General features: G+C 38.1%; 1 protein-coding gene across 1 annotated transcript; it reads right to left on the reverse strand.

The window, feature by feature from the left end:
• Window positions 1-18,447: 18,447 nt before the first annotated feature.
• On the reverse strand, window positions 18,448-23,314 carry LOC147635861 (uncharacterized). Its single transcript, XM_086801218.1, has 5 exons — window positions 20,618-23,314; window positions 20,467-20,529; window positions 20,275-20,376; window positions 19,487-19,653; window positions 18,448-19,399 (listed from the first exon to the last, which is right to left on the reverse strand). The coding sequence occupies exons 1-5, from the start codon at window positions 20,634-20,636 to the stop codon at window positions 19,298-19,300; spliced, it is 453 nt and encodes a 150-aa protein (XP_086657344.1). The 5' UTR covers window positions 20,637-23,314; the 3' UTR covers window positions 18,448-19,297.
• Window positions 23,315-23,631: the final 317 nt, after the last annotated feature.

Here is a 23,631-nt window from a genome sequence, read left to right on the forward strand (position 1 = left end):
TGTAGGGCCCTCTATTACATTACAGGCAGCTTAGTTTGAGGTGGAAGGAATATCAAGGTCTAGGTATGGGTTTTGGGCTCCATGAGTTGGTCAATTTTTTCCTTACCCTTTGCGGGGTTTGTCCAAGGGTTGCTATGTTGTTAGGAACCTTGGGTTGCCATTGCCATCACTCCTTGGTGCTTTTTATTATGCCAAAAGAGGTTGGGGGAACTGATGGTGTGGCCTTAGGGACCCAAATGCTTCTATTACATGCGTAATACCCTTGGGCATGAGAAGCACCAGCACCAATGTTTCCATGAGAAGGATGACAAGTCATGGGTACCCAAAGTATTGCTCTGAGCACAAGGTTGCTATAATTGAAAATCTGGGTACCCAATCTTGATGGTATGGGACATCAAGGTAGAGGTATGATGTATTTCATTATTATTCATGTGTGCATCCCTTGGGCTTGAGGGTGGTCGGGTGGATGAGTTTATGCCTGATTTATGCATGTTTATGTATAACAATTATCTAGAGAGATCTTAGGGTTTTAACAGTGTTATCAGAGCAATCTCTAATTGATTATTGTTGATTTTTCTTTGTAATTTTTGGCATTTTTTTGAAGTAAATTTTAATATTTACTAATAAAAATGTTATTTTATTGATTTGTGTTGATGATTTGCACGTGGATCATCGATATGGCGATTGGAATGCGTGTTACTACAATTCAATGGACAAATCAATGTTGCGGGGGAATTTCGTGAGTTTAATGCTATTTCTTTCTATTTTTGTGGTTTAAAATAAGCATTAATAAAAAATTTTACAAAAATAACACATATTTTATTGTAGATATTTTTGGTAGAATGGATTCCCTAAATTTCTAGAATTTTTTTCTAAATTTTAAGGAATTTTTTGAGCATTTTTATGGTTTAAAATGTATTTTTATACATTTTTGTGGGTTTTCCCCGGGCATGCAATCAAATTTATGTCGATCAAATTTATGTCGATTTTTTGCTGAAATGCAGTAGGGGACAGCATGTTGATGCATGCAAATTTATGTCGATTTTCTGCTGAAATGCAGTAGGGGACAGCATGTTGATGCATGAAATGCTCTCCCGTGTGCGTGGGACCCTCTCTGCCTCTCAATTCTGATTTTCCCGTGTGAATTTCTCTTAAAAGGAATTTTTTAAATTAAACATTAATCATAATTAATGTTAATTATGATTAAATAAAGTTTAATTAAATACTTTAATCAAAAGATTAAAGTTAATCTCTCTGTTAACAGAGAGAGAAGGAGTGGGAATTGAGTAGGAGAAGATGGAGAGGAGAGAAGGAGTGGAGATGGAGAGGAGAATCTTCTCCTTCATCTCATCTTTGCTACGTGTAGGTGGGGGGGACTGCGCAGCTGCCGGCGCCGCCGGTGAAAAAAACGCCCCCCTAAAAAATTTCAATAAGCTTTTAAGTAAAAAAAGCCAGAAAATGTGAAATTTGAGATAAAAATTCTTTGAATTTTTTTTGAAAATTTCTTCCCGAAACCTTTTGGCTTTTCATCTTCCGAGAAACCTCTTGGCTTTCCGCTTTCCTGAAACCTTTTGGCTTTCCGAATTCCGGGAAATCTTTTGGCCTTCCGTATTTTGGAAACTTTTGACCTTTCACATTCCATTTTTTTTTTGTCTTTTCATTTTCCTGAAACTATTGACTTTCCGTATTTCGAAAAAACCGTTGGGATTCCGAAATTTTTTGACCGTTCGTATTCTAAATGCGTTCGGGGTAAATTAAATTTTTTTAAAAATTCCTTAAAATTAGACAAAGGTTATTTTAAATTTCTGAAAAATGTGGGGTTGGTGTTTGGCATATGGTGTGTCCATTTGGGCGCCCGTGACCATTCAAATTTCTTTAAAATATATTTTTTGACCCAAAAAATTAAAAATCTATTAAAATTATAAATTTTTATTGGATTTGAGAATTGTCGGGCGGAATTGGAAATTTCATGAACGATGGGATTCTCAAGAAAAATTAGGAAATTTTTAGAAATTGTTTTTTAGAAATCCTAGAAATTGGTATTTTTAAAAAATATCAATGGTATTTTAGCAAATTTATTTGCTGGAATTTTTTTGAAAAAATATAAGTTTGGAATGCCATAAGATAGGTTTGGTGGAATTCAAAATTATCATATTTTGAGGCCCTAGAAAATTAGGAAAAAATCATGATAATTATTTTTCTCGAGAATTTAATATTTTCGATCGTTATTTAATGTTGAAGTACGTTTTCTCATGCTGACATTAGATAGATGCGGGTTATTCGCATATTATTAATACGAGTGTACCTCGTATTAGTAGCTATTTTTGTTTGGATTAATTCTAAATAATAGTTTCATGATTTTTTACCATTGTTTAGCCATTCTTTTTGGACATGTTCCTTAATTTCTTTTGATGGCTAAAATTTGCGTTCAAAGTGTGTTTCACCTTTGACACTTTTCCATGATAATTTATTTTGCACTTGTTTAAGTGTGGTCTATGCTTAATTTCCTAGCCTAAGACAAATTGTATCATGGGTTAGTTGATCGGTTTGTTTTGGTGGATTTTATTGGATGTTTTCTAAGTTTTATATGGACTCATTAGGTTTTACCTAGATCACTTGTGTCTAGGGGTTTTTAATTGAGTGCTACACACATGTGTTTCACTTGCTTACTTTGGAGTTTTGCTTGAACAACACCACGTTCATATACTCCGGTTTGATGAGTTGGCCACCAATTTTAATGCTTCTTTTGGCATGATTAATGTCCATTAGATGGTATGCATTGATTTTTATGATCAACTATGGTTTTCATGGATTTGAGGAGCTTCTATGCTTTTATCCATGGTTTTATAAGGATCTTTTGATCTTTTGAATAATATCATGTGCTTTGAAGGTAGCATTTGCCTTCGTTTTTTGCACATAATTTTGGAGTATATTTCTTGTACTCTTGTACATATTCTAACTCGGATACCTAGTTGTTTATGTATCTAGGTGAATTATTTTTCTACCCTAGCTTTATTGTGTTTTGGTTCGTTATCATTAGAAAGGCGCCAATAATTTAAAATTCTTTTCTAATGATGTACTCGATAAGGGTTATTCCTTGATGTAGTCTCAAGTATATAGAGACGGGTTTTAGTATGTGAAAGTCTGGATAAGGCCATCTTATTCCTTTTATACAGGATTTTATTCATATTTTCCTAGACGACATACTAGGGAGTTTCAAATTGTTAAGGTATGTATGGGTGGTATCATGGTGGTACGGGACGTTAGTGATCCCTCACATATATTATCTTATGGGATAATTTGGGCTCAAGATTGTTGCTTTGCTTACATTACTTAGCATGTTGACCTCAACATTCAAAGACAATCTCATTTTCTAAATTTACTAGAAGTTATACTGTGGGCATTCTCTAGATAAACTTCTTTTATCTATAGCTTGCATGTTTTGATGAGGGTAATCTCATCGGCATTTTCACTTGTTGAAATCTCTTTCTTTAGAGTTCAAACAAGTTTATCTTGTTGTGTTCGGATAAGGAAATTTGGATTCTTCCTTTGTTGGCATTTCTTTCCCTATTTTCGTACTTTAGGTGATTTATACAATCAACCTGATAGGTTTACGGATGAACATATGTGACTCATCGAGACGTTGATGTCTCTTTATGTTGATATGGGTAACTCAGGACGTCGATTATTCCATATGCAGATGTGGGTATGTCAAGGCGCCGATGAATCCGTGGTTTCTGCTGTTATAATGCCATGTTTTCCTACTTTATTCCGAATGGTTTACAAAACGAGGAAGTTACTTTGAATGTGAATTGCTCTCATCATCTGCAGTCTGATGGGAAAACATAGTGTATGAATCAGATTATAGAGTATATGCTTCGTGCATATGTCTCTAAAAAATCATCAAATTGGAAAAAATATCTTCCAATGATAGAATTCGCCTATAATAGTTTTAAATTTATGGCTATTGGTTTTAGTTCGTTCATGCTTATGTATGGGTATCAACCTAGGGCACCTATTGATGTCGGTCTTAAGGACATCAAGCTTGATGCATCGAGGGATTTCTTGCGAGATATGCAGGAAATTGTGGACCGAAGCTCGGGATTCTATCAGGAGTGCTCAGGATAGAGTACGATTTTATAGTGATAGGGGACGCTCATATCGGTCTTTTGAACCAAGAGCGTTGGTTTATTTTAATGTTCCTAAAGATTCTTAGACTTTGTCAATAGAAAAATGCTCGATTTTATCTCCTAGATATTGTGGTCCATTTTCGAGTTATACATCGGATTGGCATGGTTGCGTTTGAACTTAAAACTACCTCCACATGTTAGAGTTCATCCAGTCTTTCATATCAATAGATTGAAAGGAAAACTGGGAGATGAGGATAACACAGTTACTCCTCAAGAACTTGTTGAAGTCGAAGATTTATCCTATGCTCCACATGAACCTGATAAGGTACTTGAATTCAGGGAAAGGAAACTTTGTAGTTGACTAATCCCTGAGGTTATATTTAGGTGAAAAGATAGCCTAGAGCTTGTGCTAAGCTTGGAATGGCAAGTTGTGGCGCAAGAGGAGGTGGTAAAGGGTGGGGGGTGGGAATAGACCCATGGTGGATAGAGAAGAGGGTACGTGAATGTGCTCGGGGCGTCTATCCATGCCAAGATGCATGTATGGAGGGGCCCCACTAGATGAGGGCATTTCAAAGATCATTTCACCCTCCTGGCCAAACATGTGTGGCGTGGTGACCACATGTGAATGTGCAATTGGGACCGGAGTGCTGCCGAAAGAATGGGAGACCGAAAATAGGAGTTTTAGTTCACTTTTACCTTGCGCATGAACGCACCCTTAAGGTTAAAAGTGGTCTTTTGAGGTGTTTTATGCGTGTAAAAATGACCCTAGTGTGCCGCGGAGGTAGACCTAAAGCACCTCTAAAGATTTGGAAATTTTAATTTTTTTGATTTTTTTCAAGAAAAAAGGTTTTTTTAAAAAGAAAAAAAAAGGTTTTTTTTTGGGTTTGGTATGGCCATACGCTTACAAGCGTATGCTTGTGGCTTTAATATGGAAGAGCTGTGTGGCAAGTGTGGAACGACCATGGTAAATTTTTTAAAATTTTTGGTATGGCCATACGCTTACAAGTGTATGCCCGTGGCTTTAATATGGAATGATCGCAAGTGTGGAACGACCGTAGTATGGATTATTTTGATTTAGGTTGGTATGGTCGTGGTAAATGTGGAACGACCGTACAGATTTTTTTAGAATTTTTTTTGAAAAAAAAAGTTTTTTTTGGGGTGTATAGTCGTACATTTACAAGTGTATGCCTGTGGCTTTAGGTTGGTATGGCCATGGCAAATGTGGAACGGCCTTACGGATTTTTTTTTGAAAAAAGTTTTTTTGGTATATGGCCGTACGCTTATGCTTACAAGCGTACGCTCGTGGCTTTAGGTTGGTAGTACAATCATGGGGGGTGGCAAATATGGAATGGTCGTGGCAAGTTGGAATTTGAATTTGAATTTAGAATTTTAGAATTAGAATTAGAATTTCAAATTGGAGGGAAGTGATTGGGTGACAACTAAGACCTCCTCATTAATGCTAGGTAGGTGGGAAAAGGCTAAAGTTAGAGGCTATCTCTAGAGAGAGAGAGAGAGAGAGAGAGAGAGAGAGAGAGAGAGAGAGAGAGAGAGAGAGAGAGATTGCCGACTCAAAACATCTTTGATTAATTATCGTAAAACTTGAATTAACTACATGCTTTTTGTAGGTTTAGAACCTTATCCTTTGACTCACACAAATCACATTTAACATGAAAACACATGACACATGGCATACACTTATCTTATCCACATAATAAGGTGTTCACACCTAAGAAGTTGTTCACACACACACACACACACACACACACACGAGAGCTCTAAAACCCTTACAAAACCCTCTTCGGAGTGAAGGTGGTGAGACCCAAATGCAAAGGAAGCAACTAGCCTCCAACTCTATCATATCACTACAAAGAGGCGACCTACTAGCCATGTGCACCTCCTGTGCCATTAGCTTATCACCAAAGTTGAGATTATTGATTAGTCACCCCCTTAGCTCCTAATAGGGATAATGGAAACATGAAGCCTTTTATAAAACAAGGCACACATAATAAAAATTTATTACAAATCTTTTTGGATAGATAGCTCGAGCAGAGGACCCATGACACACATAAAAAACATAAATATTTAAGAAATTAAAATCCTCACATAGCTGTTGCACACGTGTGCACACTCATACTCTTCAATGATGTTGTCGGTAAGAATAACCCAGAAAATAATGTTGATGTAGCCCATGGGTATCCTTGCTTAGGGCATTTAGTCCATGACTCTCAAAACTGTAAGGCTAGAGCTTCAATTTTAACTAAAAAGGTAATTGGGAAAAAACCCCAATTTGGGGGCTATAATAGCTTCAAATTGTAAGGCAAATTATGGATTATAAAAAAGCCCTAATTTTTACAAGAATGTTAGGAGCTAATTTAATGTTAATTGTTGAATTTTTCAAAAATCCCAAAAATTAAAGATGTGGCTTTAATTTGATGTTGATGGTCCAATTTTATAGAAAACCCCAAATATTATCAATGTTGGAGTGGTTAATTAGGTAATTTTTACCTTGATTTTGAAACCCCCAAATTTTTGCTATTGCAAGGGCTTTAATTTTGGTTGATTATTAAAACATTAAAAAAGTCCTAATTTTTTATAAATGTAGAGACTCTAATTTGATGATTTTACCATCATGTACTTGAGAAATCCCCAAATTGTATGCTGAGGTGATGTTAATGATTATGCTATTGCAAGTGGTATTGCGTGGCGCGAGCTACAAGTGTAGGTGCTATAGTACGGGCACATGAAGATAAGGATGACAGCAGTGAGATGTATGTCATAATGATAAGGCATAAAGCTCTAAGGCATAAGCCTTAATAATAAGGCTTAAAGCTCAAAGCCTTAAGCATGTAAGCCTTAATAAGGCCAAACAGGCATGTTAAAAAAAAGGTGTTGATAGGTTCACAGGTGACCAGCTCACGGTGTTAATGTGGGGTGAAGTGAGCACACAATGATGATGGTTGGCCAACGTATGCTCTTGGCTATGGGGGAAGAGGATGTAAGGTGACATGGAGGACATATGGTCGAATGGTTGTCAACGATAGTGTCTAAGTTGTGGCATAACTCACATCATTCAAAATTACTCTAACAAACCTTCCCCAGGAAGTGAGCAGGGACCCACTACCCAATTAAAAATACTGAGTGCCTTGAGAGAATTGGTGGATCACCGATGTAATGGTCCTCACACAAGCCTAGGCCAAGGCCAAGGCTCTTCATAGCTCAGAAGACAAAGAGAGTGACAAAATCTTGCATGCTTCTACGAAGTATTCCAAAGGATAAAAGAAGCAAGAAAGGAGACAACGTAAGAAGCATAAACCCTCAGTTAGAACAAATTTCTAGAGCGAAGAAAGAGGGTAGTGTGATCATTGAGAGTGGCGATGGGGATACAAGGACTTCTACTTCTAAAAAGAAGAAGATGAAAATTTAGACATGGCCCAAAAAGTTGTGGCTAGAAAACCCGATTGGAAGCAATCCTTAGAGCTTCTCGAGAAATTGACCAAATATCCAAATCCTCAAGAGGAAACAGTGAGATTCAACCAGATCCAAGAGCTTGTGAAACAGACTCAATCCTAGTTAGAGGGACCTCTAGGGCCAATACAACTAGATCCATACAAGTTTATACCCAAACCTGCCCCTTAGAAATGATAGCAAAAGGTTCTAAAGAAGGCAGTCCTAAGTTTTTAAGGAAGCCCCAACCAATTTCGGATTCAACTTTTGTTAAATTGAAAAGCATGGGTAATCTCCCGACCTCTAAAATATCATCTTTTGAATGATTACCTGACCAACCAGGCCAAAGCTTAGACCTCTCAATTTTCATCATAGCTAGGTGAGTCTAAGCCTAACTCCTTAAAGACTTCTCTCATACCTCCACTCAAAAGATGCAATTACCTCAATGAGAGCACCTATCTTTGGTGGTGGGACCACGAGAGAAGAGGACAAATTAGGGATGTTTGTAGTTCTATCCTCTCCAATCACAATCACATTGGGTGAGTTCCTATTAAGAGACCCTAGTCTTTGGCAGGATATAAGGGAATGGATAGACTTGGTCCCAATGAAGACACCAACTCAGAAAGTGAGAGTGAGGGAATTGTACAAGCATGTGCTTATCAAAACAAGCTTGGCAAGTACTTTGAAGGCGAAGAACTTAATTCCACCTTGCCTTTGAAACTAAAAACTAAAACATCCACAACCATCCTAGATGGTTGGGACTGGAATGAGTATTGCTACCAAAATGGAGTGGGAAAAATGGGGATCGCTAACACTCATCATGGATAACCACTTTGAAGATCAAATTGGCTGATGCTAGCTCACTTTACCCATGGGAGTGTAAGAGTGAATCAGTTGACCTCATGTGGATTGACTTTTGATCACATATTTGAAATCATGGACTTCAAGAAATCCACTGATGTGATCTTAGGTAGGCCTTTTATGAGACAATTAAAGATCATCCATGATTGGGGAACTGACCACATATTCTTTCAAAAGAAGGATAATGTTATGAAGGTCAATCTTCAAAGCTTGAGCTATCATCCAATAGCCAAACACCTACTTGAAATAATGATTCAATTACTACTGAGAACGAAGTGATGAAGAAGAAGAGAGGAGTGTTTATCTTTTTGAGGGGATCCAAAGTGATGATCTCTTCTATCGCATATTGATCCACACAATAAAGATCTTCTAGAACTTGGGGAGGATGAGAACTGCCTTCACATCCTTGCTACCATGTATACATTGCGCAAAGTTTATGGTACACGATTCTGTGTGATGATGACAGAAATTAGATTAAGTCTATATGGAACTGGGAGCTTGATGTAAAAAATTGCATAATGAGAAAACTAACATAGAGGGGGGAGTTTACCTAACCAACAGGGAGGAGGGACTTTACCTAACCAACATGGCTAGACTTTGGTTTAGATAGGAAAACCAATAGCAAAAGGAGGGGGGAGTTTACCTAACCAACATGGCTAGACTTGTTGGAATTGAGGAAGACGAAGATTGGGATGTAAGACCCACTCGTTTATGGTTTCATTTGTTGGAAGGTAAAAACTATGTTCACAAACTAGGTCTTCTAGATTGTGGTTCCAGCCACCACAACTTGATGTCTTATGAGACGTGGCCCTCCCTTGGGAAACTTCTCTGTCATTTCTTCTTCTAGATGATGAAACTATGAACTTTTTGGTTGTGCCTTGGAATGCATTGCTTGGACCCTCAACATGTGGACACACTTCTAAAGATGTCTTGGATTTACCTGAGTGTAGCGACATGAGTTCACACTGAAGCAGCTTTACACACAAACCTAAACATAGACATCCAACCAATGGCAAGCTTAGCAATCACAAACGTGGATACCCAAACACCTTCTCATAGCTTAAAACTGTCCCCCCCAACAATGACTTGGTTTGGGTACCTAAAGCCACCAACTCCCAGAAAAAATTCAGATAAAGAGAGAGAGAGAGAATACTTAAGAGAGATGTGTTGCGCACAACTCAATGATATTGATTGATGTGATAATTGAAAGCTTCACCAAGTACAATGATAGTAGCCACATGAGTTCACACTGAAGCAGCTTTACACACAAACCTAAACATAGACATCCAACCAATGCCAAGCTTAGCAATCACAAACGTGGATACCCAAACACCTTCTCATAGCTTAAAACTGTCCCCCCCAACAATGACTTGGTTTGGGTACCTAAAGCCACCAACTCCCAGAAAAAATTCAGATAAAGAGAGAGAGAGAATACTTAAGAGAGATGTGTTGCGCACAACTCAATGATATTGATTGATGTGATAATTGAAAGCTTCACCAAGTACAATGATATTATAGCCTTGGAGTCTCATTTGTATGACATCACTGCTTATGTCAAATAGGTATAATATCTAGATATTATCCTAACCCGTCTAAGAGTTAGTTCACACACACTTACTCACTTACACATATAAGTGAGTGTTTATACACACATATAAGAGCAATAACTCTCTTAGGGGTTGCTCACACAGACACAAGTGGATACACAAACAAGGGTACATGTACACGATGGGTACACACTTAGAGATGGATATGCACACATGAGACTCCGAATCCCAACAAACCACCCTTTAGAATCAAGGTGGTGCTATAAGGATTGACCTTCATATCTACGACAATTTGGCCCATAATTACACATATAATTCAAAATATCACAATGGCCACAGTGCCTAGATTATCATGCTAGGCCTACTAAGGGGCTTGACCACACATCATATCTGTAAGCTATTCGAAACTACCCCCCCTTGTGACTCAAAATAAGGATAGATTGAAGTACATGAGCCTTTTATAACACAAGGTAATTACAAACAAATAGGACACTTGGGTAGAGAACCTTTATTATTAACACTCTTTAACATTTAAAATGCCCAACCAATATCTATCTTCCAAAGAGACAGATCAGAGAATGTGGCAGTGAAAATTTTTTCAGGTGTGCTGAAGTAGAGGTTTTTGGCTATTCTGGAGCATCTTCAAACTCTTCATCTTCATTTTCAGCCACCAGGTTCACATGATTCTTTTCTTACTCCTTTGCCAGTATTTTGAAGTAACAATCTTTTGTGTGACCTAGTGCTGCAGATAGTGCACTTGATAGCATTCCCTTTGTTCCTATCCTTCTATTTTGTGAAGAAACCCTTATGTAAGTAAATCCTAGTAGCAGCTTGTTTTTCTTGAAGTTTTTATCCCCATCAATGAGGATAGCCACCATGTTTTTATTTAGCATCTCCCTAGCTACATGTAGATAGCACTTCTTTCAACCTTTCAATCTCTCCTAGTTTGGAGAAGAGTACTGCCTCTTTATCATATTCATCAATGTTGGCCTTTAAGGGACCCAACTGTTGCAAGAGAGAGCCTATGGTGTTGGGGTTCTCTTTACCTTGCATCTATGCCACACAGCCGGTCATGTGTTGTAGGAGGGTGGCAGTTATTGTGTGTGCACTTGAGAGTCAGGCGATGACAGAGGAGAGGCACAAGCACAATTTGTGAGTTGATGATGGAAGCCTTACCTTAGGCTTTGGTAGAGCTATCGTGGGTTGTAGAAGGGCGACAATGGGGCAGCTCGCTATTGTGTATACACCTAAGAGCCATGTGAGGCACAAGTAAGGCATTGGTAACCGGCTATAACACTACAACAAATGAAGAGCCGTGCAAATTTAAAAGCATTTATATATGGAAAAAAACATTCACGTGGCTACTAGCGTGGCTATGTATGCGGCTACGATTACGTGGCTACAACCGCGCACATAACCCTGCATTTAACCGTGTATATAGCTGTATGTGGCTATAATCGTGGACTGTCTGCAAAAAAGAAGATAGAATGGTTGAGATATGTGGGGTCATGTGTTCCCACATCTCTCCCCCATTTTGTCCTTGTTTTTTTTTAAATCACATTATTTAAACACTACTCTCATATTTTTTAAGTTTAAACATTACTTAATTACATTTAAAAAAAACTTAAACACTTAAAACACAAAAAATAATTGTAATACAATAATGCCATGGATTATATTGCAAATTACATAAGGTGTTCATGTCCAAAAGTGAATAAAGATGAATTCATCAAAAACTAATTAAATTAATGCATCATCTTCGTCTTCATCTTCGCCTGCATCTTCACTACGTGCACCACCACCTTCATCATCACCCGTCACTTTTAACATCCTGCATTAAATAGTGATATAATGCAAAAAAGTTAGCCATAAGCAAAATAAGTTGGGTGATAATTAAAATTCAGGTTTAGGGTCTCACCAAGTTACCCTGCCGAGCTCATTGGATATTTGCATCAGTAACCACTTCCTCACATTTGAGCCACTCCTAAGCCTCCGGCTTTGTTTTGTGAATCTTGATGCTTGCGGTACCTACTCTCCTGAGACATTGGGGGGCAAACTATTACAACAAATTACAACATGCATGAGATATAAAATTCACGATGACAAATGAAGTAAACTTAGTGAAAAATGGCAAAGAGAAAACTTACAAATCATATGAGCTAACCTACCTTTCCTCCGGATCCATACTTTGTTGCACCGTACTTCAGTAGTTGACTCACATGTGCTGCCTTTTGTTGAGGGTGTTGAGTACCCTCCTTGGCTTCTTTCTTCACCTTCTTCCACTACTTAATTGGTAGGGATTTATTTCCCATCTTTTATGCCTAGTCATCAAAAAAAGCGTGTGTCGTGGGTTTGGGAACCTCTCATTCATGCATTGCACCACATACATGATGTATACTCTATGTGAGCTATGTTTTAATGTTTTTATAAAGCTTTTTATGTAATGTATACTTTGTTTTAATGTTTGTATGTAACGTTTTTATGCATATAGATGTGGCCATCATGGGGATCATCATCACCAATGGACCAAGATCTGATATACAGAGGTGCATGCTCTAGTACACCTCCCATACCCTTAGATGACCCTGATTTGCAACATGTTTTAGAGGCACAAGCAGCTTGGACTCTAGGTACAAGGCCAAGCAATTGAGTCGTTCGGGCTTATTCCCTGTCTTTATGTGTGTTAGACACTTTAGCTATCCCACATTCACCCATTTCCATGCATCCCATGCCCTTCCCTACCCCTCTCACTTCTACTTTGCCTACCCCTCACTCTTCCACTTCCTTACTCCTTGTCCTTCAGCTCTTCCTAGTGCTCAACACACTCCTATCCCATCCACAGTGCCATCTCCCCAACATGTAGCATCCTCACGATGCCTCTCACGTGGTAATAGCTCGAGGGCTTCTTAAAGACGTTGGCGATCTAGTAGTGGGGGAGGAGGGTGTGGGCGGATACTTTGGGGCAGGTGCACGGTCACCTTCATCTATGGAGATAAACGACGTGCTTGGGAAGGGTGGTATGATTTACTATACCCTTCATGAGGAGGGAGTGCTTTTTATAGATGACACGGGACAGAGGATTTATTATACCTTCCGTCATTTAGTCAACCAAAACTATAAGAATGGCTTCAAACCATGGGGAGAACAAAAGGATAAATATCCTTGTTAAATTCCATTATTCACGAATAGAATTATTTATAGTTCTATTATGTCCAAGGAAGAATGAACCATGCATAAACTTAATACAAAAGTTAATGCAATATTTCTTTTTGTATAAGCTTAATGTATTAAGTATTAATGCATATATGCTTAATGAATTATTGCATCAAGCATTAAGCATTAATGCATAATGCATAATGCATAATGCATAATGCAATAAGCATTATGCATAAGCTATTAAGCATTAATGTAATAAGCTTAATGCATTATTGCATATGCATAATACAATAAGCAGTATGCATAAGCTATTAAGCGTTAATATATATGCTTAATGCATTATTGTAAATGTTTAAGAATTATGCATAATGTATTAAACTTAATGCATAAGCGTAATGCATTATGCATATGTATTAAATTTAATGCATAAGCATGATGCATTAAGCATATGCTTAATGCATAAGCTATTAAGCGTTAATACATATGCTTAATGTATTATTGCACATGTTTAAGAATTATGCATAATGTATTAAACTTAATGCATAAGTGTAATGCATTAATCATATGCTTAATGCATTATTACATATGCTTAAGTAGTATTCATAATGTATTAAGCTTAATGCATAAGGATTGATGCATTAAGCATAACGTATTAATCATATGTATAATGCATAATACATAATGCAATAAGCTTAATGCATTATTGCGTATACATAATGCATAATACAATAAGCATTATGCATAATCTATAAAGCATTAATACATGTGCTTAAGTAGTATTCATAATGTATTAAGCTTAATGCATAAGCGTAACGCTTATGCATTAAGCACATGCTTAATGCATTATACATAATGCAATAAGCATTAAGCACATGCATAATGCATTAAACACTATGCATTAGCTATTAAGCATTAATACATATACTTATTGCATAATGCATAATGCATTAAACACTATGCATAAGCTATTAAAGCATTAATATATATGCTTAATGTATTATTGCATATGCTTAAGCATTATGCATAATGCAATAAGCGTAATGAATTAACCATTTGCTTAATGCATTATGCATAATGCAATAAGCATTAATGAGCTTAATACATAATGAGCATTAATGAGCTTAATACATAATGCAATAAGCATTAATGAGCTTAATACATAATGCATTCATGCATTATTAATCATAATGAGCTTAATAAATATTGCATAATGTATTAAGCTTAATGCATAAGCGTAATGAATTAACCATTTGCTTAATGCATTATTCATAATGCAATAAGAATAATGAGCTTAATAAATATTGCATATAATGTATTAAGCTTAATGCATTATGAGCTATGCATAAACAGATGCATACATAGCTCATAATGCATAAGCTTAATGCATTATGTATTAAGCAATGCATTATGAGCTACGCATAAACATATGCATACATAGCTCATAATACATAAGCTTAATGCATTCACTTAAGCATTAATGTATAATGCTCAATGCATAATGTATTAATATGCACAATACATTAACGCATTAGGGTTAAAACATGGTTAGGTGGTACCACTTTTCTGCTTTCAAGTAGAAAAAAGATGATTGATTTTAAGGTTCCTATTGTGGTTTCAAATTCTAAATAATGTCCTGCAAAGTACTTTTATAATAATCTTTAAAAGTACTACTAGTATTTTCTAAATTTACCTAAAACTCTCCAACACAAAATAAAAAGCAGTATTAAACGTAGTGTCAAAGACATTGCTTTTTGTACCACCTATCCATGCTTTCACCCATTAAGCTTATGCATTAATGTATTAAGCATCATCTTAATGCATTAAGCATAACATTAATGCATTATCTATAAGCTTAATGTATTAATACATTCATTAATGCATAATACAAAAGCTTAAGCATTATATATAGGCAAAAAAAAACTCAAGATTAAATAATCCCTAGCCTTGAAGGTGCAAAAAATTACAAATAGTTCGGTAGGGCTTACCTCTTATCCTTTTTAGAAGTTGTATTCGGTTGAGGGAGTTTAGAAAAGATTGCCTTGGCCTAGCCAAAGAAGACGAGAACCTAGCCACAAAAAGAAAAAGATGAGTCAAGTTTAAGCCATATGCTTTAAGCAATAATGACTTAAGCTTAATAAATATGCTTTAAGCCATAATACATAAGCTTAATGCATTATGTATATGATTTAATAGATAAGCTATAATACATAAGCTTAATGTATTATGCATATGATTTAAACCATAATACATAAGCTTAATGTATTATGCATAATGCATCAATAGATTAATACATGCATTATGCATTATGCATTAAACATAATGCACAATGTAATAATACACATTAACCATAAGCTTAATGCATAAATGCGTAATGCAATACATTAAACATAAGCAATATGCATTTAGCTTATGCTTATGCATTAATACATTAATTTAATGCTAATGCAATAATGCATTAAGCATAAAGCTTAATGCATAATGCATTCATGCATAATGCAATAATACATTAAGCATGAGCTTAATGCATGAATGCATTATGCATTGAGCTTATGCTTAATGCATTATTGCATAAAGCTTAATGCATAATTGCATAAAGCTTATGTAATAATACATTAATGCATTAAGAATAAGCTTAATGTATTAATGCACTATGCATTAAGTTTAATGGAATAATACATAAGCTTAATGCCTGAATGTATAATACAATAAGCTTAAAGCATTAAGCATAGCTCTGGATGGACCCAAAACGGAACATTTTCTATTACCCCAAGACGTATTAGCAGCCATTAATGATTTTTAGAAGCTTGTATGTGGTTGATTTTCTTTGGAGAAGATTGCCTTAACCTAGCCAAAGAATGCCTTGACCTAGCCACAAAAAGCAGCACAAGCAAGCATACAAGAGAACAAGCAATACATTTGAGGTAAGACTCAAACCCTATCAATTAGTGCACTTTCAAAAAATAAAAGATTAAAGAAAACAAAGAAGATAAAGATATGGTACATACCTTGATATGGCTTACTTGTGATGCTTGTGGAGGGAGGCCTTTCTGCCTTGTAAATGGAGAAGAGAGTTTGTTGTGAAGGGTTTAGGATTGTGAAGGTGAAAAAAGGGTGTGCTTGTGAAGGTGAGAAGGAAGTTTCATTGTGAAGGGAGAAGAGGAGAAGGGCTTGTGAGGCTTGTGAAGGGAGAAAAGGAGAAGGGCTTGTGAAGGTGAGGGAGGGCTTGTTAAGGGAGAAGAGGAGAAGGGTTTGTGAAGCGCAGCAAGGGAGGGCTTGTGAAGGGAGAAGAGGACAAGGGCTTGTGAAGCGCAAGGGAGAACTTGTGAAGGGAGAAGAGGAGAAGGGCTTGTGAAAAGCAAGGGAGCTTCGGGAGCCATAGCCATAGCCTGCCGTAAATACATGCGAAGGAGGAGACGACTCGAGAAATCGAAAACATGGGGCGCATCATGCGGGAGGGAGTATCCGATTTTTTTCACAGTACGCGGCTATCCACACCCATAGCCGTGTAGTAGCCATGCTATAACCACATGCATAGCTGTATAATACTGAAATTGTGTATACCCTGGCAAGGTACATGCCCGAGTCCCCTCTCTCTACTCTCTCTCTCCTCTTTATGCGACTATGCTTCCCATCTCTTGTAGTGTAACAACTTGCCTCCACATGCTTTCTTTACCTCTGCATTGATTTTTAGCTATTTTCAACTCCTAACCCTATCTACACTAATCACACAATACCCTAATTCTAACTAAACTAATAACCCTTTGCCACCTAATTAACTAGTTACTATCTAACTACTACTAATTAATTCAATACTAACTCCTTTTAATTGTAACCAACTAATCACTTCTTTTTAAGATAAATACTAATTCGTTTTAATGCTATTAACTAATCAAAAAATCAAGAAGAGAAACACATGTTAATCCTATCCAAAGGCATCCTAACTAAGAAAAGCGATCAAATCCATAACAACCCTAATTGTTCTTCACAAGGACCATTCCATGAGCAAAAACATCAATCAAAACCCTATCTATTTTTGCAAATCAACCCAAAAACACCTCAAAACATCTACAATCAATCCGATCTAGCCATTGGCACCAGATTTGTTCCACACATAAATCTTTCATCACGTAGCCAATGAAAACAAGTCCTACACAAGAATCCTCTTAAATATTAAGAAAAAGAAAACATATTCCCTGGTGGTAGCAGTGGTGCCAACGGAAAGCCCAAACCCACCACACTCACTAACTCAAGGCTATCAAGTGAAGAGAGCTTACCTTTCACATGTCGTTTTGGGAACCTGGTTGCTTGCCATCATCTCGTAGACGAGGCAACCACCCACGAAAATGCTAGCTAAAACTTTGAGAAGACCCGCCTCCCGTTTGTCACCATAAGAGTTGCCCATGTAGAGCTTGGAACTCCTAAGTGTTGCAAGACCATGCTTCACACTGCGCAAAGACAATAGCCCTCTCTCTCTCTCTCTCTCTCTCTCTCTCTCTCTCTCTAACTCACACACTCTCACTAATGCACACAAGCACTACCAAAAGGGCAAGAGAATAGACTAGAGAGCACAAGGAGCAAGAGTACACTCTAAATCAACACTCAAGGGAATGTTCCTTTCTCATTAGAGAAATTTACTTATATACAAGAGAGTTATAAGTTTGGGTGTCCACACCTGATAACTAACTGGGTGCCCACTTATTGTCTAACTTTATCTAGGCTAGTCTAAGCAAGGCATTGGGCAAATGCCGGTTCTATTGAAATCTTTAGTCAAAGACCATATAATTATATATACCGTGAGTTCTCAACTACATAGATGTTACTATTTTTGCATTATAGATCACTAGTTTACTAGATGAAAGTTATATTTCCTATATAGATATTCTAATTTGTTATATAGACTTTATTTCTTTGCTAGTTGTTGTGAGGTGGGTCTTCTATATGTTATTATATAGAAACTCCATAGTGCTATATAGGAAAAACTTATTTACTAGTTGTAAGATTCATTTTCTATATTGATATTCATATTTCTTACATTTTCTATATTGATATTCATATTTCTTACATAGAAATCACTTTTTTACTAGGTGTAAAGTTAGTTTCCTATATAAATAGTATCATTTTCTATATAGAAACCACTTATTTGCTAGATAGATAATGTAATTTGCTAGATCAATATATAGGAAATTACGTTTACTAGATTGAATAAAGAGAAAGTGTGTTGAGATCAATATAGGAAAAAACTTATAAATTTACTACTTGTAAGATTAATTTCATTTATAGATATTCACATTTTCTACACAAGAAATCACTTCTTTATTAGGTGTAAAGTCTATTTCCTATATGATATTGCCATTTTCTATATGGGAACCACTTATTGCTAGGTAGATAATGTAATTTGCTAGATCAACATGTTTACCAGATTGAATAAGAAAAAAGTTACATAGAAAATTATGTTTACTAGATTCAATAAGAAAAAAAGTTATAGAAAATCATCTAGCAAATTTGTTCAACTCTATTCCGGTTCATGCACGAGCCGCGACGGACCCGCCTTCAAAAGAGTGTTACGCTTTCTAAAGAGCAGACCAAGCACTAATGCAAGCTCCGCATCTATTATCCAACCTCGTGACGCTGAGAAAACCAAACACGTTGATTTTAAATTTCACTTCATACGGGACCTAATTATTGAAGATGGCACTATCAGCCCAACAACCCAGCAATGCGCAGAGCATGATGCGTGCGCAATAACAATTTGGGCTTATCTAATCTTAAGCTATTTTAGGGTTAAAGGGGCGTGTAAAAGTTAATTACAAAGTAACCTTAGCAATAACCTATATATGTTATTAAGGACGTTTACATCTTGTCCCCTAAATGAGACGATACGTGCCTCCAACTGAATAGATGCACCTTGTAAATAACAAGCCCATTCTGGCAATCAGCATGATCATTCGATTCCTGTTTGTCTTTAATCTTTCTGTGTGCGTTTAAAGTACAGTGGATTCTAATAATTGCTCTGTAATTCCTAGAATAATCACAAATTCTAGCAATCACTGCATAACCCTGCAACCCTGCTGCAAAAGCAACAGCAAGCCCTTTTCAATCAGTTTACAAGCAAACATATTGCAATATTATGGCCATCAGAACATCCACCAACAGCTCAGCCTATAACTTGACAGAGTCGCTAGACGAGTTTTTCTTGCATTCATTGAGCGTGTCCATGTAAACCTGGCAATTGCTGATTTCACTTGCAGTTCCATTAACACACTGCGAATCAGAACATCGACTTATTAGCACACAATATGTAATCATCACCTGTGACGATGAGGCAGATCAGGTAAAAGAACCCCCTACATCTTGAAAAGCTTTCACTTGCTGTGCACATGAATCTGGGGTAGCCACTGGTGCAGCAGCAACAGCAAGCGCTGCCATTGTAGCATGTTCATGCTGAACTACCCTTGGTCCAATCACTGCATCTACTGCTTTATTTGCAATGGCGCTTCCAGTACCAAAAGCCAGTCCTGCCAATCTCAACATTTGACCTTTGAATATGCAAAATGTAAAGTAGACGCTGAACACTAGAGACCTTGCATGAGCCAGCTGTTTGTCACATGCATCAATCCCTACCCCTGAGATACATGAGCCATGCTAGGGGTATAGCTAGGGTTCGGGTTTAGAACAGGAAACCAAACCATGTCAAAGAAGGCTTTGTGGGAATGAACCAGCCCCAGCCCAACCTTCTAAGCATCGGCACATGTCACAGCTAGAGGCTTGAAGACCACAGGTATATATGTCTACTCGGGAGTCTCTTGCAGGAATTAATTCACCATTACTGAAGAACAAATGGCACCAGCTTGTATGGGGCTTTGATCATGAGTCTTCCCAAAAGGAATAGCACCCCTTGCATAGATGATCCCCCTTGTTCTTGCTATATTTGATTCGTCGTCAACACGTATCTACATGATTCATGCATATGACTGATCATAATTCATTATTCATGCCGTGCGCATAGGATCAGTTCTGAAAGATCTACATGCAGAAGTTCATGATCGATGTCATGACGGCAACACATTCACTGTAAGGGAAAGCTATTGCAACCTTTTAGAAATGAGAAACTTAAGAAACAGAAAATGGCATGCGACCTTGAGCAATTGTGCTTGCAATGCCTCCTAGCATAGACGTCGATCCACCTGCACCAGTTGGCTGCATTGGTACGGGAAGGGGCGCATGATGATTGGCAGTCACTGCATACATGTGTGTGTGTGTGTGTGAAAATGGAAACAGATAATTAAACAGCAACTGCACATTAAGCCGAATAATTATAATTGAACTACCTGGGGCAGGCGGCGCTGCACGGCTCGCCGACTTTGATGCTGTGCGCGGGGCGGCAGGCTTTCCTGTATTCAGATTGTCATTTCCACGTGGTCGCGAGGTTTTCGTTGCTTCTGAGGGAGGATGGCATGCAGCAGAGATTAGAAACCGCACCTGAGTTTTTACGAGGCATGGCGGCGGCAAGAAAGGTTACGACTCACGACTCCAGGTTGTCATATGACCCCTCAACACTTCGATCAGTTAGTTATAGAATCACACAGTATAAACTTTAATTCATGAAAATTACATTGAAAAAAATAGGGGAAAGTTATTTACACAATGGTAAATTGGCCAACCCTAAAAAAGAGGAAAAGAATAGAGAATGTAAGATACCACTCATCCTATCACCAAGGATAAGGAGGCACCTTACTCGGTAAGATAAATCCTAACCCATTGTGGGAGCTATCTCACCTGCCTCTCTTGGACGATCTGATTTATAAGAAATCTCCACAAGGTTGGGGGTTCTACTGAATATGTCCAGGATCTCTTTTTGGTTTCTAGTCACTTTGTAAAAGAAACACCTGACTCATCAGGTCCACCGAATCACCCACTTCCCAGTGACTAGAACTGTTCATCTATGAGGTTTACCTAAATTACTAGACACATTGTTTCACTGATGCAAGTTAAAACATGATTCATTTATTTATCCTTGTTGTGCACAGGTTCCTTTATCCCTTAATGAATACATTCTTTTCCAAACAAGTCAGCCTACACAAGAAATAAATTCATTATAAAAACAATTGTAGTTTCAAACCCTCGACGTCCTGAGTTTCATCCATTTGCAATCCCTCGACTCACCGAGTCAAAAAACAGTCTAGAGCTTACAACCGTTATGGCGAAAAATCACTCGCATAGTAGAATGAGAAGTGTCCCCTTTACCCTCTTCTTGTTGCTATAGAAGACCTTTCCAGCTCAGGCTTGTAACTACTAGAAAGAACCCTCGCCCCACCCCGTGGTGGGTTACCCAACGAAAGCGGTTGCCTTGATCTCTAAGTATTTCAAGAGTTGGTTGCCTCGGGTGGGGAGCGCCCGGTTGTCCTAGACCAATCACATATTAGATCACATTGGAATGGTTGCCCCAAATCGATCTCGTCAGAATGGTTAACCTAGGGAAAGTTCCCTAGTTCACGAATTCATCATCATCATCATTCACATTTTGAGACCAAGTTTTGTTAATATCTTTATAAAACCAAAATAAAGAATCCTATATAAGACAGTCTCCTTTCTATAAGAAGAATGGTCACTTCTCTATACTATGCATGCAGTAAACAATCTGAAAATAATCAATGGGCTAGCAGTTAAGATCTTACCTTGGCACTCACGCATGTGTGAGACAATGAATAAAGTAGTGATTCTCAAGCAAGCTCCTACACCATGGGAGTTCTAGGCTTAAGGATTATTTAATCCACGGAAGGCACAAGATCCACTTTTGCTATGGGTTAAACCAAATACATACAGTCATACCTAACTCTAGCCATAACGAGAGACGGTTAACCTAGGTAAAGATTTCATTTGGCATCTTTTTGTGAGTTAAATTAAGGTTTGATTGACAACGGTCTTTTCCAAAATTTTGCTTAACTTACTTTTCAAAAATAGGAATCGACTTAAATTACGCTTCCAATTTATTAAACTAATTCTGAAAAGGATTTGGAGTTTTAATTGACTTACTTGTGGTGCCTAGTCTATATATAGAGGGAATGACTAACCTGATCTAATTGGTAGCCGATAATTTGAGTACGGATAGACTACCTCCTTACTTGAATTCTTACATCTCACCATCATGTGTTTAAACTCATCGTGAGAGGAATTGGATTTGCATCCTCGCGGTTGCAAGTTGAATCTCCCCTCAGAGTCCGCACGCTCCCTCGTCATCAGCTACGAGCATCCAAGGAGTGTCCTCTACTATATTTGGAATTAAAAAACTCAATGAGCTTGCCAGTGCTACAAAAGATAATGAGGGCCACTTGGGCATCGCAAAGGACGGAGAGGTCAAAGGCCACTCCGGTGCTTTGAGTAGGTAACCTTCCTCCCGTATTATCACTACTAGTGGTCTGATTCACTTGTTGAGGTGCCTCTCATTCTAGTTGGCTAGTGTGTACTAGAAAACTATGGAAGTCAAAAGCAATGGCATGCCTTGAAGTGTAAAATTGATAGACAGGTGAAGCTAGATTGTGAAGCTTAACAATTAGCAAGGGCTTCAAACTAGGGATAAACCAGAGAGAGAGAGAGAGAGAGAGAGAGAGAGAGAGATTAGTTCTTGAGAGGGAGGTTTGAGACGTGGAGAGAGAGAATGAGCCTCGGGGAGGGCTGCGTGGATCTGAGAGAGAGAGATGGGCTTAGTGGGATATAGAGTGACACAGTGAATTGGTGAGGGAGGAGAGCTACGAGGGAGCAAGCGAGAGGGATGAGGGTGAGTAGAACAACGATTGCGAGGTGCTACAGAAGGTGGATGAGGCAGTAGATGGCGAGGGAGTTGACGGGAGGGTGAGTGAGGGGTGGTAAGGTGTCAGAATGAGAGAGAGGGTGGTGAGAGATAACAAATGAGGTAGCGAGGGGTCACCACACAGGGGAAGCAAGTGCTTACTCTGAGAGAGACGCAAGTGGGAGGGCCGTCGCTTCCGCTATGACGAAAGGAGAGGGTGGTAATAGGGACTCGTGTTCGTCTGGCTAACGAGAGGCGATGCGGTCATAAGAGGGGGAGTGAGCGAAGGTAGGAGAGGGGGGAAGAAGTTGAAAAGGGGTTGATGGGAAGGTGATTGAAAGAGAGGGAGTGGTTGCGAGGAGGCTACATGGGAGCGAGAGAGAGAGAGAGAGGGGGGGGGGGGTGTCCTATCCTGGCTGAGAGGCAAGGAGGGTACTTTATAGGATCAAAGGCGGGGGGGGATGGAGTGTGTATGCGTGAGAGAAAAATCAAGGAGCCAGCGCCGGTCTATGCAAGGAGATGACAAGACACCACCGGTGGGAGGAGAAGATAAGGTTGCGTCGGTCTATGCTAGGGTTGGTCGTCCAACTGATCGCTCCTCCTTCCATTTTTCAAATAGATTTAAATATATATTAAGGTCGAGAGATATTCTCATGTTCAAAAGAGATGGGAATTTTCATCCTTCCCCTCTTAAAGAAATGGAGAT

The sequence above is a fragment of the Cibotium barometz genome, chromosome 8 (assembly GCF_041138505.1).
Source record: "Cibotium barometz isolate CiBa-2024 chromosome 8, ASM4113850v1, whole genome shotgun sequence".
NCBI classification, from domain to species: domain Eukaryota; kingdom Viridiplantae; phylum Streptophyta; class Polypodiopsida; order Cyatheales; family Cibotiaceae; genus Cibotium; species Cibotium barometz.

Bases quoted from the DNA above. Each gene is read 5' to 3' on its own strand.
- LOC147635861 (XM_086801218.1), bottom strand. The intron at 19,654-20,274 runs GTCGCATGCCAT...TGAGATTGGCAG, and splicing joins TGCAAGCACAATTGCTCAAG to GACTGGCTTTTGGTACTGGA. The intron at 19,400-19,486 runs GTAGGGGGTTCT...TCTGATTCGCAG, and splicing joins AAGTGAAAGCTTTTCAAGAT to TGTGTTAATGGAACTGCAAG.